The 20,492-nt window shown below is 44.4% G+C and overlaps 1 protein-coding gene across 2 annotated transcripts in view; it reads right to left on the bottom strand.

Annotated features, from left to right (window-relative positions):
- LOC147017130 (unconventional myosin-If-like) overlaps nt 1-20,492 on the bottom strand; it is a 335,840-nt gene that overhangs the window by 304,873 nt on the left and 10,475 nt on the right. Inside the window, exons 3-5 of one of the 2 annotated variants that reach the window (XM_085846526.1) lie at nt 17,223-17,312; nt 15,503-15,597; nt 10,694-12,076 (exon numbers count right to left, since the gene is read on the bottom strand). In XM_085846526.1, the coding sequence (XP_085702652.1) occupies nt 12,016-12,076; nt 15,503-15,597; nt 17,223-17,312 (246 nt within the window). In that variant the 3' untranslated portion in view covers nt 10,694-12,015. Of the gene's footprint in view, nt 1-10,693; nt 12,077-15,502; nt 15,598-17,222; nt 17,313-20,492 lie in introns of those variants that run through there. The other variant, XM_085846527.1, reaches the window with a different exon arrangement.

Genomic DNA, 20,492 nt, shown 5'->3' with positions numbered 1-20,492 from the left:
TTTAACTTAGGCATAGTGCGCTGCACGTATCGCCAACGAACTTGTGGCGTAGCCTGTTGAAAACCTGCCGCACGCCGATTTAAATCATAACCACCTGAGAATTGGAAGTGTCAACATCGCAGTCACACCTTGACGATTTAGCCAGCGTGTGCCGACCTATGAAAAATGTGTCTAAAACGCTGGCACACGTCGAATACGGTATGGGTGAGTTGTGTATACGTTAAGAGCACGCTGAAAAACGATGAAGTATGCTGTCATATTTCGTACTACCTTTGGTACGTCGTGAAATTTCAATCATGCTGAAAATTTTACGACGTACTCGCCGTATGGCTCACACGTTCCGCTACGCTGAGAATATGTTGTCGGCACGATATGCGATCGTTGACACACGTCGACACAAGTTCCTTGTAAGTTACTCAGAAGTCGAAACACGTCAAGGTAATGTTTCGCATACCCGAAACTTATTTTCTCCGTCAAGGCACATTTTCTTTTTTTCTCCTTGCCTCTGTGAAGGGACGTGACGAAATATCTGAAGTTGTTTTTTTTTTTTGTTGTTTTTTTTTTCGTCTCACGAATTTTAAAATATAGTCGGACATTTGCTTTTAAGTTTCAAAGTCGACGTGACAATATGCTCAAACAGAAAATATTCACAGAGGAACTAAGAATAAGACATGAGCAAACTGAAGAGGCAATCGGACGTGACGTATCGGCAAGTGCCAAAATATCGGAAGTTATTGTTTTTTTTTTGTTGTTTTTTTTTAAACGCTGCCAATACACCATTATACGGTAGCTGTAAATTCGAAACGCGTTCAGTAAGTTCTGTGGTCGTCCGGAACACGTCAATCAAATACGTCTACATACGTCAATGTGCGTTGGAGGAACGTTACACATCGGTTCAAAGCACGTTACTCATGGGTTAGAAATAAGTTTTGGGTACGCTAAGCATTACCTCGACGTGTTTCGACTTATGAATAACGTGCCTCGACGTGTGTCAACGATCGCATAACGTGCCTCGACGTGTGTGGAACGATCGTGTAATGTGCCTACAACACGTTACTCATAGGTTATAAATAAGTTTCGGGTACGCTAATCATTACATTGACGTGTTTCGACTTATGAGTAACTTACAAGTAACGTGTGTCAACGATCGCATAACGTGCCTACAACTTATGGCCAGCGTTGTGGAACATTTGAGTCATACGCTGGCATACGTCGTAAAATTTCAAGCATAATAAAATTTGAGGACAACCGCAAAGTACAACGATGAAAGTCAGCATACTACGACGTATGGCAGTGTTTTTCAGCGTGCTCTTAACGTATGCAAACTTACCCATAACGTATTCGACGTGTGCCGGCATTTTAGCCCAATTTTGCATACGTCAGGCATACGTTGGCTAAATCATCAAGGTGTGACAGGGCCTTTATCACTGAAGAAGGAACGGACCGCTTGAGCGGTTCGTGTGCAAGCCGACCTGCGTCGAGGTACGGCCTCCCGGTAGGCTACCCACGCGGGTACTTAGGTATATCGATATTCGGCGATTGACCCTATTCTGCATGGGTAGAAAATTGGCTAGGCCGTGGTGGATTAAGAACCCACCCGTGACAGGGTTCCGGCGTTGTTCCGGAAGCTCACGACTGAATTGTCCGTCAGTTGGGCGAGCGGCTAATATAAGTAGAAAGTGGCCGTTCGCGCTCTGGTGGGCTCAAATTCGTAGCACTTGTGTCAGGAGTGGGTTGGTTTCGTGAGTTACTCAGCCCGTAGGTTATTTACTTTTGGAACACGAATACATTAAATGTCGCATTCAGGGATCCGAAGGTAGATCATACTTGGGGAGAACTTACACATGATGGCACACGAAAGTTCGACGACTCGGGACGAGTCTGTATAAAGGGGAGGGGGTAGTGTTACGGCTGTGGAAATTCGCAGAACACCATGAAGGTCCGTCGTTCAGTTAGATCGATAAGTCCGTGTTCAGTTAGATTTCCCCACAGTTGGTTAATGGGGTTTATTCGTGTTACAGGGCTGTGATCCTTTGAGATTTTTTTCTTTTCCTATCGTTATTTTGAACCACAACAACCTCGATCGCCTCAAACCACAACAACCAGAATCGCCTCAAACCACAACAACCACGATCACCTCAAACCACAACAACCACAATCGCCTCAAACCACAACAACCACGATTGCCTCAAACCACAACAACCACGATTTCCTCAAACCACAACAACCACGATCGCCTCAAACCACAATCGCCTCAAACCACAACAACCACGATCGCCTCAAACCACAACAACCACGATCGCCTCAAACCACAACAACCACGATCGCCTCAAACCACAACAACCACGATCGCCTCAAACTACAACAACCACGATCACCTAACCACCTTCCCCGCAACGCCAACTGTCGATCCCTTCTCCACACGCCAAACCACGGCCCTCTCCGCTAATGTACAACGTCTGTATGAAGCGAAGGAAACGAGAGAAGTTCCGTAAGTGCGCGAGTTTTTCCCGCCTGCTTTTCCCATGCTTTGGTGTGGGGGAAGTGCAATTCCAGCCAGAGGTCAAAGGTGGGGGCCTGATTTTGGGGGAATGAATCTCCCTGGACCCTGTGCCAAGAAAGATTGTCTCGGCCCGCGCAGGGAGGGGGAGGAGAGGACACGCCCCTTTTCTGGAAGCTTCCTGCAGGAGCTGGAAGGTGGGGGGAGCGATAAAAGGGGAGGGCGAGGCGTTGGAACGGGGGAATATAAGGGCGCGCAGGACGCCAAGTAAGGTGTTGTTGTTGTTGCGCTTGCTTTTTGGGCTTTTTGTCATCTTGGGGTGTGTGTGGTGGTTTTCGTGGGTGCGTGGGGCTTCTTCTTCTTCTTCGTCTTCTTGGTCTTCGAAGAGTCTTGGGTTCAGTGGTTCGGGTCGAGTCGTTGTAGCTCGCTGTCGGTGGGGAATCCCGGCGTGGCATCAGGGACGCCGACGGGAGGCGCTGCTTTGCCAGCTCTGTCGCGCAAGCCTGCGCATCCGTGTGGAGAGTGCCGGAGAGAGCTCGCCGGCTCCGTGGAAGGCCGAACTCAGCCACGGCTGTCCTTGCTGCCGTGGGGGGACAGACGTCGCGACTCGCCCACCATCGCACCACGAGGGTGCAGGTAACATGCAACGGTCTCGTGGGATTCGTTCGGTCTGCCAAGTCCCACGCCATAAAGGCCCACGTGCCCTGTCTGACTCCCCTGTCTGTGGGGGTCGTCTTTTATTTTCCTTGGGTTTTGCTTTCGAATGAATGTTGGTGACGCCGTGTCCTGTAAGTAAAAACTGTTAAGTTCTGTACATAAATTGCTTATAGTCGGTTGTAGTGCTTTTACCTTGCTCGTGTCTTGTCCCCTCCCCGCATTGATCGCATGGCTGTACATACGTGCATGTGTGTAAAATAAATGTGCTTGTGTGAATCTAACCCGTTCGTTGCGTCCTCCTTTCTCCCCATTGAAATGCCATCTTGCATTGCGGAATAAGAGTTGGGGTTGTTCAATACCCGGTAAATAGAACCCGATCCGGCGAGGTCGGGTGATAATACCCGCTCGGTTATCACTGAAGAACGGAAAGGACCGCTTGAGCGGTTCGTGTCCAAGCCGACCTGCGTCGAGGTACGGTCTCCCGGTAGGCAACCCGCGCGGGTACTTAGGTATTTCGATATTCGGCGATTGACCCTATTCTGCGCAGGGAGAAAATTGGCTGGGCCGTGGTGGGATTAAGAACCCACCTGTGACAAGGTTCCGGCGTTGTTTCGGAAGGTCATGACTGAATTGTCCGTCCGGTGGGCGAGCGGCTACTATTAGTGGAAAGCGGCCGTTCGCACGCCGGTGGGCGCGAATTCGTAACAATATTACCTCTTCTGTCATAAGTACAAAACAACAAACTTACCTTGGATGACGATGATGCTTTTGGAGGAGGGAGGGGTGGAGGTTAGAAATATGTGGATGAAGAACCTGCGATTTCCATTTGATCATCGGGAGCATGACAAAGTCGCCTGCCATATTGCCACATAGGGGCTGTTTCAGTCATGGTCATTTCTGGTATTTTGTACCCTTGCATGCTAAATAGCTACATGAGAGGCTGTAGTATCTCCGTCATTGGGGCCATTAGTTAGTACTCGTGATGGCACAACTTGGACCACTTTTTATTTGACAAAAAAAATGTCAATTTTTGGCAGAATGGCATTAAAATTGCCATTTTTTTGACAAATAGCTCTCATTTTCTCCAGGAACACTGCATTCACAGTTTATAAACAAATACAAGCAGAAATTGGGACTTTTATTTGTTGTTGCATCAATTTAATACCTCTTCAGTACTTTGTCCACAACATATTATTCATTTCAGACTATGAATATTTATTTCTCCCTCAATAAATGTCCCACCGTTCGTCCGTCAAAAAATGTCCTCTCCAGAAACACATACTGTAGAATTTTTTTATGTTAATAAAGGTTTTTTTTTTTAAGTTTTTTTGTGTGTTTTACCAAGTGTGTACGAATATACCTGCACTGATATTATGCTACAAAGTTTTTGTGTAACCAATAACCTTCTATTTGCATGGCCTGCACTGATTGCCTTACATGTGTCCGTCAAAAATGTGTCCTCTCCGGAAACACCTAAACTGCCATGCGGTGTAAGGAAACTACTTGCTGGCTATAAATTTTGATGTTTTGTTCGGTTGACATGGTCATGAATATCCATTATCAGTGAAAGGTATTTACATTTATGTAATTTATCTTGTGACAACACTGATTGAATGTCCATGTCAAAATGTCCTCTCCGGAAAGTTATTCAATGGCATTCAACAGGTGATTAATCACATGAAATGACATTGAATTTTGTACAATTATTGCTTCATCCAGCGCAATATTGACTATTGTTTATAAAGTATGCTGAATTTGATTACTTTTAACACATTATCTTAGCTATCGCATCTTTAGAAACCGTTGGGCTAAATGATACAGCCGGTTTTAAAAAGTGTCAAAATCCCGTCTGGATTCACTTACTCGGTGTATTTTGTATTGGCATTATAAGATAAATGTATTACTTTGCAGTTATATCTTGCACATAATGTATTGCTTCATGTCAAAAAATTATGTCTTCTCCGCAAGAAATGTGATTTTCTTCATATTTTTCATTGTGGTGGTAAACTTTTATTTTCAGAGATAAATTAGTAATTTTTTCAGAATATGTAGAAAAGAACATGTCGTTTAAAAATCTTGTGCTAAATTCCATCATATGCAGTGCTATGAGTGACAGTGGTAATTAAAACATATCTTTTTTCTGGATATTTGAAACTTAGTTCAGTCTTTTATTGATATTTCAACAAATATACTTCATTTGCATACTGAATCATAATTCCAGTATTGGAATAATACTTGTGGAACATATGGAAACCACTGAAGTTTGATAGTGTTGTTATTTTGTATTTATAATTGAATTGTATTTATGACTGTTGTAGTTAAAAATACTCTCCTAACATCCTTGGGGTATTATTTTTAATAAGAAATATTCATTCAGATGCTCCAAAAATTTGGATTTAAGTATTGCAATTAACAATGTTGGATTTGGAGAAATATAAATATAAAAATATTGAGTTTGAATTTTTAGTGGTTGTGAGACAAACTTGGGACCCTCATTGTGAAATTGTGAAACATAGAAGAAGGGTAAGACGATCCTTCACCACGTTGATCCAAAGCAGATCTTTCCTGCTTGGACAGGAAGGTACGAGATGGCATCCTCTTTCAAAATAATCTTGTCGTTGTGGTGTTAAAAACCTGCTCCGGCATAAATCCCTGTCTCAATTTGTTCCATGACCTGCAGTGGGTAGTTTTTATCAGCATCATCTTCTGCCATGGTTGAACTGCAGCCTTCAGTCCCAGGTGCCTCATGGAAACGTTAGTAATTCTGCAATGATTTCCCCCCCCCCCCCAATCACCGGTCCATTCAAAGGGGTAAATCCATAAGGGTTTCTCCCATACACCGGTCCACTCAAAGGGGTAAATCCAGAATGGTTTCTCCTGTACACTGGTCCACTCAAAGGGGTATATACAGAATGGTTTCTCCCGTACACCGGTCCATGTTTTTTGTTTTGTTTTGTTCCTCAATCCAAACATTAAGCGCTTTTTACATCCTTTCAATAAAAGCTTCTCGGGAATGGAACGAGTCATTTGAGCTTTGCGGAGTGGGAACACATGCATGGATATTTGCCTCACTTCCAATGCACAATCGATTCATTGATCCTGTTGTGGTAGCCCACAGATGACATACTTTCACCTCGAACCAACCTATCTCACATCTCTAGATTTTATGCACAATGTCATAACCTTTCTCTGCCCTTTGATACAACTAATTTTGTCCATTGTTTTACATTTGGGCACCATTATTATGTAATGTGTGTCTCTGAGATCGAGTCGATCTCGCATTGCAAGATCTCCAAATGTCATTTTCTGTTCGATGATGATTCTTTATTGAACAGAGCTTCATTCCACTTATGCTGTTCTGATGAGGACAATTAACGGTGCGTGAGAAACAGCAAAAGGTTCGTAACTGGAGGTAATCTTACACACTCGTGCAGACAATGACTCGCCTCAGCTCAAAAAACGTGATTTACCGAAATGAAATTCTGCAACAACACAATGGGTTACCCATGATTGGTCAAAACCCGCGATATTTGAGGGTTTTCTGTGAATAAAGCAGATAATTTTAATATGATGCATTATATGCATTTTTCCTTTTTTTTGCTGTCCCTTTGGCCAAGTTATCCAGTTTCACATGCTTGTACTCAATGTGGACAACACCAACAATAACCTCACGTACTCAAGCATCAAAAGCTCTCCAGAGCTCCATTCTATTCATGCTTCCCACAGTATGTCAGAGGACTTTATGAACAATAGACATCTGGCTTTGTCGCCTCTGAGAAGGAATTCAATTTTCGCAAAATTATGAATTAACAAACAAAGGTACCCCGCTTTCGTGGGCAATGCCAGGTCTCCGCTCCCACCCTCTCGCTATCTCATCCCACCTTTTCACCTGCCTCGCCCCACTTCTTCACCTGCCTCGTCCCACCTCTTCACCCGCCTCGTCCCACCTCTTCACCCGCCTCGTCCCACTTCTTCACCCGCCTCGTCCCACTTCTTCACCTGCGTCGTCCCACTTCTTCACCTCGTCGTCCCACTTCTTCACCTTCCTCGTCCCACTTCTTCACCTGCTTCCTCTCGCCCCACCCCCATTCCCTCCTTCTGAACCCCCTCCCTGGAAAGATAATCATTGATTTACTTGAAACAGATGCAAACCTGATAATCGATTTATTTGGGAAAACAATTCCTTTGGTTCCATTTGTTTCGTTCACCACTTGCCGAAGAAGACGAACAACAATTCTGAAGAAAAAAGCAGACATATAGTTCCATACCATGCTGTTAAAACTGTATGTTGGCAACGAGACTCTGCCCCTCGACTATCCCAATGGGTTAGGTCTTCACCCCTTTTCCTTGGTGGTCTTTCTGGGCAGTGGATGTCGCCAACAAAACGCAGTGAGTAATAAAATGATCATTTATTCCCGTCACCAGAAGAGAGGGTATTGCATTTCGGTCCGATTGTCTGTCTGTCTCTCTCTCTCTCTCTGTCTGTCTGTTTGTCTGTCTGTCTGTATGTTTGTTTGTTTGTCCACACAGAACTTTTGTGTGTTTCTCTGCAACTGCTCGTCAGATTGAGACAAAAATTTTCAACTTTGGCACGACAACTCATGAAGCATATCTTAATGATAATTATGACATCACAAGTCACGTGGTGTGGCAGCCATATTGCATTTACCCTGAAACCCATAAAAAATACACCACTCAAAAGAAGTCCTGGCGAGGGTCTGCAATCTCGGATTGCTCTTTTTCTTGTGACCCTCACTGAAGGAGAGGGTGTTGCATTTGGGTCCGTTTGTTTGATTGCACAGAACGTTTGTGTTTTTTCTCCATAACCACTTGTCGGATTGAAACGAAATTTTCACGATTGGTGCGACGACTCACATGGAATGTTTGGTGATAATTATGACGTCATAGGTCATGAAGTGTGGCAGCCACATTGGAAAACCAGAATAACTTTGGACCTCTATCTGAAACCGCACCAAGAAACAAATTGAACTTGGCACGTAGTGAGTACTCCTCATGGGGAATGAGTGTGATTTTTTTTATGACATCATAGGTGCCTTCGTTATGACGTCATATTTGCACATGCAAAACCACATCCGATCAGTAGGAAAAATTTAGATGGTCATCTTGGTATAAAATGTTCTCTCTCCTCCCTCCCTCCCTTCCTTCTCTCTCTCTCCCTCCCTTCTCTCTCTCCCCTCCTTCCCTTCTCTTTCTCTCCCCTCCCTCCTTGTTCTTTGTTCTTTCGGATTTGTTCTTCTTCAGTTTCTGCATTTCTTCTGCTATCACGAACGTTCTTCTCTTTTCTCCCTGTTGGCAGCTTTGTTGTGCTCCTCGGCATATTTTACTGATAACCAAATCAATACTCTTTATCTTAGTTGCAATGAAATAAACTGCACAATTGCTGATCCTCGTGTCATCATGAGCAGAGTGGTCATGTGAACAAACGAGTCAATTGTTCATTGCATACAAGGCCTTGTGTTTGAAAATCTTCAAAATAGAGATAATATTGTTTTATAATTGATTTTTGAAAACATCATAAGAAACAGTCATGTGTTTGCTTCGATTTTGTGGAGAAGTACCTGGCCCAGCTCTGCGAGTTACTGAAATATTCGATGGAATAAGTAATAACAGCAAACAAACAAGGTTTAGTTCTCATTAATGTGGTGATGTCCAATGTCACGACTCGTATATTGTTGCGGTTCTGCAAAACCACATGCCTCTAAGGCAATGGCACCCAACATACAGTGATCCCCAGGCAATTATTTCGTTCGTCTTCGTGCACTTAAACCTGCCCTCATGTCTTGTGGATTAACGGGAGGAAGTGCGTTGTGTGGGTTTAATGATTAGATCCATAAGCTCGTAACTATCTCCTATTCTGATTTCTACTCCAACCCTTTCCTTTTAGCCATGGTACAAAACAAGCAAGCAAGCACACACGCCATTCAAAATGATTGAATAAGCACACCACGATGCCTCCCGTGGCTTGGAACCACCACACTCCCTCCATGAAACACTACACACCACACTGCACGGGCATCGTGCACCATTATTTCATCCAAATCTGCGTGCCAATTTTCAACCGGCATCTCACCTTGCTTCACACCTCGATCACCAAATCTCACCACTTCGACCACAAAGGCCTCCCGCACATGAGAAAAATATTCCCGTACCTCCTCGTACCACTGCATCGCCACAATTTGCCACTATACAAAGGAGTACCGCATGGCTCGGACTGTCCTCGGGACCGGGCGATGTGGGGCCGAGTAACAGACGTGAATTGCTCGACCGCATCTTGCAGGGGATGTCCCGGGAAGGCACACGGAATTGATATGACCCTCGTCCAGTCGCCAGACAATGGCAAGTTGGGCGGTGAAGAGGTGTCGCGGGAAGGGTGATCCGGGAGTTTAGTACGGGGCCCGGGTGTGCATTTTGGCAAATGAGGGGGGTCCGGGTATGCATTTTGGCTCATGAGGGGGGCTCGTGGGTGGCAGGGAAACTCTGTTGCTATTAAGCATTGGACTGCACTCGGAGCACGTTCAGGGCCAGGGTGCTGGTTCGAGGAGCCTTCCCTATGTTGATTCAGGAGCTCCGAACCGTATCAAACCGGATGGGCTACTGAGACAGTTTCTGGCCCCGGAACCTGTCAGGGCATGGTTCGGGCTGCTACTGCCCAATAGAGGAGCGGGATTCGGGTCATAGCACGTCGCTTTCGGGTCATGACCCCACCCTTCGTCCTGGGATAATAAAAGGGAGAGCGCGGAGCCGTTCACCCTCTTCTCTGCTCTTCGTTGGCTTCATTCATTGCCTCTTCTTCACTCGCTGTTGGTGTTTGAATGTAAGGACGTGCTTCTTCCTGAGGGCCTGGTCCAGGGGTGACTGCTAAGACTCCTGGCCAGGCTGTTATCGTTCGCCACCCCAATTGAGCGAGACGGACCAGTGCAGAGCGCACGTTGCCATGAACCCCGGCAGAGTGACGAGGCCGGAGATAACGCGCCACATCTCGAGGTGGGAACACTTAAGCGGAGTGTCCCACGGAAGTACACGCCACACAAACAGACATACATGGCTTGGTTTCGGATCTTTTGCCTCATGCACCTTCTCTCCTCTCTCTCTATCCCGTCTCCTTTGGATGCACAAAAGAGCATCATGACGGACTCGCAATCCCATTTTCCTCTGGCACGACACCACACTCCCCACATTTCGACTGGCAGCCCAGAGACATTTGGTTGGACGAACTAGGTACCAATATCTGACTATGGGAGTGTGTTGGGGGTCACCTGAAATGAACGGAAATGTGAGTCTGCCAGGTACCACTCGCTGCGTGTGGACCTGGGGGACCCCCCAAGGGGCCAAAAAATGTGTGCTACATGGATGAGTCTCTCTTTCTCTTTCTCTTTCTCTTTCTCTTTCTCTTTCTCTTTCTCTTTCTCTTTCTCTTTCTCTTTCTATTTCTCTTTCTTTTTTTCTTTTTTATTTTCTTTCTCTCTTTCTCTCTTTCTCTCTTTCTCTCTTTCTCTCTTTCTCTCTTTCTCTCTTTCTCTCTTTCTCTCTTTCTCTCTTTCTCTCTTTCTCTCTTTCTCTCTTTCTCTCTTTCTCTCTTTCTCTCTTTCTCTCTTTCTCTCTCGTGCAGCCTGTGGCTGCTGGTTGCATCATTTGTTGGGATGCAGCTATGCCGCTGATGCAGTGTCCCCCTTTCAAGTACACTGGTACTCATTTTGCCGACCTCAGACGGATGACAGGCTAAGTCAACCCCCTGGTGTATTAATTCAGTGGCCAACAGGGCTTGAACTGAGGACCCGAGGATCCCAAGCCGCCACCCGAGCCACTGATCCAACACCAGGCGAACATAAATGAGTGAGGTACCGCTTAAATCCACCACCATGGTGTCCTCACTGCCACGCCTATATTAACAACACAAAGGGCAGACATTTTTCCCACTGCAAAAGGCCCACCAGACCCAATCCAGTCTGGGTTCAATCCAGTCTGGGTCCAATCCAGTCTGGCTCCAATCCTGTCTGGGTTCAATCCTGTCTGGGTTCAATCCTGTCTGGGTTCAATCCTGTCTGGGTTCAATCCTGTCTGGGTTCAATCCTGTCTGGGTTCAATCCTGTCTGGGTTCAATCCAGTCTGGGTTCAAGCCAGTCTCTGTTCAATCCAGTCTGGGTTCAATCCAGTTTGAGTTTCATCTCGTCTGAGTTCGATTGAGTCTGGCTTGAATCTAGTCTGGGTTCAATCCAGTCTAAGATCAATCTTGTCTGGGTTCAATCCAGTCTGGGTTCAATCCAGTCTGGGTTCCATCTAGTCTGAGTTCAATCCAGTCTGGGATCAATCTTGTCTGGGTTCAAACTAGTCTGGGTTCAATCCAGCCTGGGTTCTATCTAGTTTGGTCTTAATCCAGCCTTGGGTCGATCCAATCTGGGTTCTATCTAGTCTGAATTCAATCTATTCTAGATTCAATGCAACCTGGATTCAATCTCGACTGGGTTCAATCTAGTCTGGCTTCAATTTCCGAAGAGATCAGACTCAACTAATAACTGCTGTTCTGATGCAGTTGCAACAGGGCGCACACCCTCCTTTACATTTGTGTGCAAATCGGCATTTGTCGTTTACATATGAATTGTGGACATGAAATAAATGGTACATTATGAAACTAGAGGGGCACCCGTTAGAGCGCATACCCCCGCCACGTAATGCCTGATCCATGAGAACATATCAGGCCCAATACAATTTTGAGATATCATGCTATGCAGTACTATATCATTTTTGGCCATATCTCTCAATGGTGAAGAATCACATTAAAAATGATCAAATCCATATCCGGATTCGGACCTACACCAAAATGTAAGCAATCTGCCGCGTCACAAACCCAGCTTGTCCAGTAACTTTCGTCTGAATCCGTCCACAACTTTTTGAGATATCCTGCACACAAATAAACAAACAAACAGACAAACAAATAAAAAAGAAGAAGACATCATGCAGAACACGATACTTGCAAAATCCATGAAACAAATTTGACCTTAAAAATAATAGGTGGTTCAATTTAGCGACCTGATATGTAAATCCATCCATCCATCCATTGGGACCATACTCTGTACAGAGCGTCGGTGCTGCCCAAGCAGTTTCCTTGGTTATTGGGCACAATCCTGGATGGGTCGCCACTCCAACGCAGGATACTTGAATGACTCTATCATCCCAGCAAGCTGGTACTCATCTTGCTGAGCTCAGCAGGATGGCAGGCTGAATCAACTCCCTGGTGAAGTAATTCAGCAGGCAACGAGGCTTGAACTCAGGACCCTTGGATCCTAAGCCACCACCCCAACCACTAAGCCAACACCAGGCTTATATGTAAATCCTCTTCAAATTTCAAGTCAATGAGATGAAAATTGAGGATTTTAGAATTTCTAACTCAGTTGTTGACCTCAAAAATAATTGGCTGGTTGAATTCAGTGACCTGAAATATAAATCCTTTTCAAATTTAAAGTCAGTTGGATGAAAATTGAGGATTTTAGAAATCTCACCAAAGTTGTCGACCTTTGGCCTATGTTGACCTTTTGAAGTTTTGACCTCAAAAACAATAGGCTTCTTCATTATGACAAACTAATACCATGTGGTGGAGTTTCATGAAAATCGGTATAAATTTGCCACCTGTAGGCGACAAACCGGCAGACAGACAGACAGACAGACAGACAATAACAAAATCGACTCACCAATATACTTGAAAAATCTTTGATTTTGCAAGTAACAAACAAACAGAAAGGGCTGAAAACAAAACCTCCTTCACCTTCCGTGGCAGAGGTAACAAGAAAAAGAGCAATCAGAGATTGCAGAATCAGAGATTGCAAACCTCCATGCACAGTCAACCATTCACTAAGGGTGGACAAGGAGACCTATGTGTGAGGAATCCGTGAGGGAAGAGCATCACCTGTGGTCCAGTGATTCTCGTCCTGCTTGCAGGGGAATTCGTGCATTGTGTTTCCTCCAAGCCTGTCCCTCGGTGTCCTGCAGTTAGAGCAGAGGGTGGTGGGTTCTTGGCAGAGGGTGGTGGGCTCCTAACAGAGGAGTCCGAGGTGAAGGTCCGCTGGGCTGGTTACTTTGAGCTGTACCAGGCTGACCCACCAGCTGTCGAGTTGGACATCAGGGGTGTTATATTCCTGATTGCTGACCCCCCAATCAACTGTGGTCCACCTTTGTTTGTGAAAACACAGGCTGCAGTGAACCGTTGAAATGGGTAAAGCTCCTGGGATCTGTGGCATCCATGCTGAACTTCTCTAGGCTGGTGTAAATGCTGCACTCGTGTCGTTGCATGCAGTTCTGTGCTCTGCCTGGAACACAGGCATCGTCTCAAGTGACTGGAAGAGGAGCCTTGTTGGAAGGGTGATTGCCAAGACTGCAACAAGGACTGAGGGGTGACGTTGCTCTCAGTGCCCGGCAAGGTCTTTGCTCGAATAATTCTTGAGAGGGTTCGCCACCATCTGCTTGAGCACCAGCGTCCAGAGCAGTCAGACTTTACACCAAGGACGTCAACGATTTTCCATATCCTTGCTCTTCAGGTCCTCACCGAACGCAGACGAGAGTTTCGGCAGGGGCTGCTTGCAGCCTATGTTGATCTCTGTAAAGCGTTCCATTCAGTGAATCGGGATGTCCTCTGGAGGATTCTTGGTCTTCGTGGGGTGCCACCAAAACTGATCGATCTGATTTCTGAACTCTACTATGGTACTGAGAGTGCTGTAAGATGTGGTGATACCATCTCTGACTTATTTCCAGGTGTTACTAGATTTCGTCAGGGGTGTGTATTGGCCCCCACACTTTTCAGCACTTGCATGGACTGGATTTTAGGGTGGATGTCAGAGAGATCAAGCTGCAGTGCATTGTTTGAGAATGCCCTGATATCGGACCTTGATTTTGCAGATGATGCAGTCATCTTTGCGGAGACTCCAGATATCCTTTCAGGGGCCCTCAAGGGGCTGAATGAGGAGTCGTAGCCGCTGAGATTATGGGTTTTCTGGGTCAAAACTAAGATCCTGGCTTTCAATGACATCATGGATGCTGCTATCTTGTCTGTTCCTGTTTATGGCAAGGATGGCAAGGTCGTGGAGAGATTCCCTTACCTTGGCAGTGATATTCTTGTCTTTGCTGGCTGTGAGCCAGAGGTCAACAGACATCTGGGTCGGGCCTGGGGAGTCATGGATTCACTGGATCGTGGGGTGCGGCGCTGCTGGTACCTGTGCAGGAGGACGAAAGTCCGAATCTTCAGGTCCTTGGTGCTTCCAGTCTTGCTCTATGGATGTGAGACTTGGACTCGGACCAGGGATCTGAGATAGAGACTTAATTCATTTGGTACCGGGTCTCTTCAGAAAATCCTTGGCTATCGTTGGTTGGACTTCGTGTCCAACGAGTGGTTGCTGAGAGAGACTTGAATGAGATTTGTTACCTTCATAGTCCTAAGCATCAGCTGCAGCTGTATGGACATGTGGCTCATTTTCCTGACCCTGATCCTGCTCACCAGGCTCTCTCAGTGAGGGAGCCTCATGAGTTGAGGAGGCCAATGGGCCGACCACATGCCTCGTGGTTGCAGCAGGTTCATCGGCATCTCAAGGAGATGGGGATGGGCCAGGCATCTGCCTGGGGGATGGCCAGACGGAGGCCCCGGAGTACGGCGGAAAGTGGATGCAGCGACGCGCTGTTCTGGCACATGCTCCCATACCTGACCAGAACCTGTTTTGTGTGGTGTATTTTGTTTGTGTACTGGTGGGTTTCGTAATTAATAAGAGACACAACTAGAACTGCCACTTTATAACTACTGGCAGTAATGAACGGGTACCAAGACGTCCCACTTTCATTGGACACCTGACCTTGACCCATTACCTTTTTTTTATTCTTATTTAATTGAATTCAGAATTGGATTAAAATAAATTCAATTCAAATCAAATGGAAGACCAAATAGGTTCAGTCCTGCATTGGAGTCATCAGAAGGAACCCGAACAAGCAAAAAGCAAAGATGAAGTCATTAGGAGGAACCTGGATAGGATTCACATTTCAGATGCTACTCCTCTATCCTCAAACCCATCCAGACACAGCCAAGTCAGCCTTATTCAACTCAGGAAGAGGCCATTTGGCCAATCAGGCCTGTGCAATGACTGCCAACCCATGGTTGTTTGTTCAGCTCTCTCTTTTTTAAAATGGTGAGCATCAAGCAAGGAAGCAGCACGTGTCTCTGTACGATTCGGTCGTGGTTTGAAAGTGACCGTTAATGTTTGCTCGTTTCCCCCAGAGTGGGGTGTAAATGATAAGAAACTTGAATCGCACAAAAGAGCATCTGATGTGATGAGGTAGAGTTATTCTCACCTGATGATAACACACTGGTTCTCTCGGTTGATGAGCATATTTCGAAACATGTTGTCAGAGAGGGCATATATGTGTGGTGGGTTTTCATACTGTGCCTGCAAATGGAAAAAACGCATCGTCTTTTGCTTGTTATCAATTAAAAAAAACAGTTACCAAACACGTGATAAATCACAACCAGACGAATGATCAAATTAAATACACGGTCAATCTCCATGCACAATCTGCTTCCATTCACAGTCAACCTCAATTCACAGGACTTCCTCACTCAAGAACTATCATCCACAACCCATAGTCACACTCCATAATGGACATCCACAAATCATAGTCATCCTCACCTCATTGACATACCAGGGAAATGATCAGGCACAACACATCTGGATAATCCACAAATGGTCACCATCCAACTCATGGTCATAATATACATCATGTCATCAACATATAGTCCGCTTCAGCTCATGGTCATACTCCACAAATAGTAATCCTCATGCAATCCATGCAATCATGGTCATACTTCCCATGCAATCATCCACAATTCAAGGTCATTTTCCACAAACAACAATCCCTACGGCATGTCCAGAACTTGTAAAATATTGTTGCAAAAACCAGAATTTCTGTATTTTGTTGTGACGTTTTACTTTGATTATAGTTGTAATGGTTGATGATGTTATTATTGTTACTACATTATGGGACATAGCATTTTATACATGCACAATTATCATTGTTATCATTGAATGGCTTGGTATTTGTGTCGAGTGGAAGAGAGACATATGGAGAGATTGATATAAACAGAGGCAGAGGCATCTGAAGAATTCTTTCAACTTGGACAACATTCAGAGGCAGACAAAAATTCAAAGAACCATGCATACAAGTCGTACAACAACCACTCACAAAACCAAGGCATACAATCCAAGCAACAGCCTTCCATTCTTCAACCAAACGTACATCGACACCAATATTAAATGATTACAATGCAAACAAATCAATGGCACAACTGATTTCATGGCATATCAGATCATCCATAGGGAACTATTCATCATCGAAGATTCGTCCCTTTAACCCTAGAACCCCTCCAAGCACTGAATTCACAACCCAAAGTAATGTCCAAAGTCTGGGAATGTGGGAGTAATGTTTAATCAGGGAGTGAAACTTTATCACTATTCTGAGAGTGTGAGAGAGATATAGAGAGATATAGAGAGATATATAGAGAGATATAGAGATAGATATAGAGATATAGAGATAGAGAGAGAGAGAGAGAGAGAGAGAGATATAGAGATAGAGATAGAGATAGAGATAGAGATAGAGATAGAGATAGAGATAGAGATAGAGAGAGAGAGAGAGAGAGAGAGAGAGAGAGATAGAGATAGAGATAGAGATATAGAGATAGAGAGATATATATATATATATATATATATATATATATATATAGAGAGAGAGAGAGAGAGAGAGAGAGAGAGAGAGAGAGAGAGAGAGAGAGAGAGAGAGAGAGAGAGAGAGAGAGAGAGAGAGAGAGAGATATATATATATATATGGACAGAAAGATATGGAAATTAGATAAGGCTGAAGGTGAGTGAACAATTTGGTGAAGAGGAGAAGGGAGACTGAGGGAAGCAGTAAATGGTGAGAAGAGATAAGTTAAGGTGAGCTGAAATTAATTTCGATGTAGAATTATTTGGAATGAGCTGAGATAAGGAAAACATGAAGTTCGATGGATTACACTCACCGCTCCTTGATACATCTCGACCTCGCGATCTGTAAAATAGGGCATCTGCTTGAAAGGGTTGATAGATATAAGTACGGATCCAATGTATGTCTTTAAAGAATCACAATTAAGGCAAAACGTCTGAAGAAATATTTCGCTTTCATTGTGATGATGAGTGTAATCCGAGTGTCAAACAAAGCTTTTCACACTTTTTCCAAAAGAGTGTTTAAATGATAACCATTTATGTTTCCTTGAGAAAACTCTCTCCCAACTTTCCTTTTCTCCTCCATGTGGAATGCTTCCAACATACAGTCTCAACAGGTAATCAATCTCTAACGCCCTCGTTAAACTAGCAGTTTTGAAGAGACACCAACCCATTGGAATGTTCACAGCACATCAGTCTTGGAGACTTCTTACGACAATGCCAATAGTCCAAGAGCCGAGCCTCCAAATTTGAGAGTGAACTAACAAAGTGGAAGAACTAAAAGCCACTTCTTCTTGTTTCGTATACAGCACATGGCTGTGAGTGGCATCGTTGGCTGAAGGTGTGAAGGTGCTGCACGCACTCTACCCTTCAGCGCAGGAATTTGGAATTTGTTCAAGATGCCAACAATATCTCGCCTATCAAAAGCCACTGTGGTTTTCAGTTATCATGATGTGTGAAGTTTCTTGAATCATGGCATGAACTTCGTGATTTTCAGCAAAATACCATTTTGTCCGCCATCAAATAAACTGCTTTGCTCCTAATTTGAAATTTCTCAGAAATTGCGCTCTTGCTCAAAATTGACTGGTCCCAGCAACATGTACTCCTAATTAAAAGCTGATCAGGATAAAATTCCTGATACATCAATGTATTTTTGTATCAAAAAGTATAGGTGTGTGTTTCCTAGCTACAAATGGACTGCTCCTGCAGATTATGTGGGCACAGATTAAAGATGTACACCATGTACAAATTTCAGCAATATTGGCAATGAGGTAGCATCTTGATTAAGACTAAAATTTTCAGAATACTAATTTATTAAAATGATATCGTGCATTATAGCTCTTATATGAGCCTTGACATTGTGCAGACATGGCAGAAGTAAATAGACACCTTAAATGTATTCATTTCATCGGTATAAAGCAAGTTTTACTCAGTAATTTTTTGATAATATTCAACTCTTTACTTGCAGAAACGAGTTCCTGGGTCTTGTATGACAATTAACTCTGCATCAAACCCAGGGAGCACAAGACCTTTGCAATTTTCAAAGAGGACGAATTGTTGGCCATTTGGAAGGTGGAGTCAGCCAGCGTCGGATAGCTCAGAACCTTGGCATTTCGCATTCTACGGTCAATCGGGTGACTGTGTAATTCACCCTGGAAGGCAAGGAATCAACAGCTTCCCGTTCTGGTCAACCTGGGCCCTCAGAAAGGTGGCTTCGAGCTGTCAAGCGTTCCAATGAGAAAACTCCCCGTTGCAAGGCAGCAGATGTTGCAGAAGAGGTCCAAGTTAGCTTAAGAACTGCTGTGCGGTATCTTCATTGACTGGGCTACTGTGGGAGAGCAGCTAAGAGAAACCAGCCAACATTCAAAGGAGAAAGAAGTGGGCTGACGAGATGGCCACTAGACCCTTGGAGTTTTGGAAAACTGTCATTTTTTTCAGTTGAGTCCCAATTTGTTCAATTTTCTGACAGTGGATGCGTATGGGTCTGGAGACTTCCCAGTCAAGAGTTTTCTTTGAACCAAATGTCAAACATGGTTGTTTTTCAGTGATGGTGTGTGGAGCAATCTGGCGCACTGGTCGGTCAGAGCTTGTGGAGCGTGTTGGCAACGTCAACTCTACGATATACATTTCTATCCTTGAGGATGGACGTCTCCCTGTCTTCTCCACTGGAAAGATAGTGAAAAACAACATTTTGTTCATGGAACATGGAGCTCCATGCCGCACTGTAAAAAAGACCAAAGAATGGCAGGACAGAAATGGGATCAAGCGACGTCCACGGCCAAGTCAGTCTCTTGAGATGAATCCCGTTGAACACCTCTGGGCCAAATTGGATCGAGCTGTGCGGAAAATATCCAGGAAACCAACATCATGGGCAGAATTGCTGATACGCTTGCATGAAGCCTGGGCAGAAATCCCACAACAGGAAATTTCAGAACTCGTTAGTAAAAGCAAAGAGCTTAGTCTATGCCTGAAAGAGTAAAAGCATTGAAATCTGCAAATGGCAAGTCAACAAATTACTAGTGCATGTATCACAATGGATCAAATATACTTCAAATGTTCAATAAATAAATTCTTGAAACATCATGGTGTCGATTTACTTCCGTCATGTCTCTGTATATTAAATAAATAAATAAATAAATAATGTCAGCAAAGGTTTGGACAATCCTGTGATTTTGTTTCTGAAAGGAAGTATAGTTGTAAAATATAAATGTACATATTAATATTGTTACTTCCCATTAAAATGTGCCTAATCATATTGTTGACCTAGAGGTATGAACATTCGCCTCAAAGCTGACTAGCCTGGGTCTGAATCCTCACCCAGCTATAAACTGCTATCCTAGTGTTTCACGGGCAAGGTTATTCATCAAAATATGTGCCATCACTCGGGTGGAGGTGAAACTTGGGGTCCAACCTGCCAGCACTAACTACTGCCAGGAAGGCAATGGCAAACCACCCAGTATAACCATTGCCAAGAAACTGTTTCAGCAGCACCGATGCTCTGTAGCAGAGTATGGTACATCAGTATCAGAATCATGTTGTGCCACTTCAGTAGAACAAGAGGGTTTACAGAAAAAAAAAGAAATGTAATTTTAGTCGTCATCACCATCACACGACTCTTCTGCATTTTGTTGTGGCTTGTCGTTGTTGTCCTCCATGTTGGAGCTGGTCGGCAGCTTGCAGGCTGCCGTGCATTGAAGACAATTCAAGATGAACGTTGCTGTCCGATGGCCGGCAAGCTTGAACGCACCTGTATGACATTATACCAAGGACGAGCCCTGGGGATGGATTACCTGTAGTCCATTGGATAACAAGACTTCCTTCTTTGTTTTATGCCCATCCACGTCGTTCAATGGGGTCAGGAATGTCAGGAGGATTTTGAATGTCCACCTGCAAGTGGCAGCCCGATTATTTGCTCAAAGTTATTTTCAGTTTGAAGACTCGAATTCTCCTCTTCTGTCACAGAACATTGGTATCACAGCTTGTTCACTTTGTCCAACTTGGTGTTGGTTGACAATAAAGTTAACAAATGAATGACTGGATGATGCTTAACCTCTTAAGAAAGTTACCAGTTGGTACCAAGATACGTG

Source organism: Eptatretus burgeri, chromosome 11 (assembly GCF_056783735.1).
Source record: "Eptatretus burgeri isolate ZD-2024b chromosome 11, Ebu_testis_v1, whole genome shotgun sequence".
Lineage (NCBI taxonomy): Eukaryota > Metazoa > Chordata > Myxini > Myxiniformes > Myxinidae > Eptatretus > Eptatretus burgeri.
The sequence above is the reverse complement of the archived record's forward strand: the minus strand, read 5'-3'. Positions and strand labels throughout refer to the sequence as shown.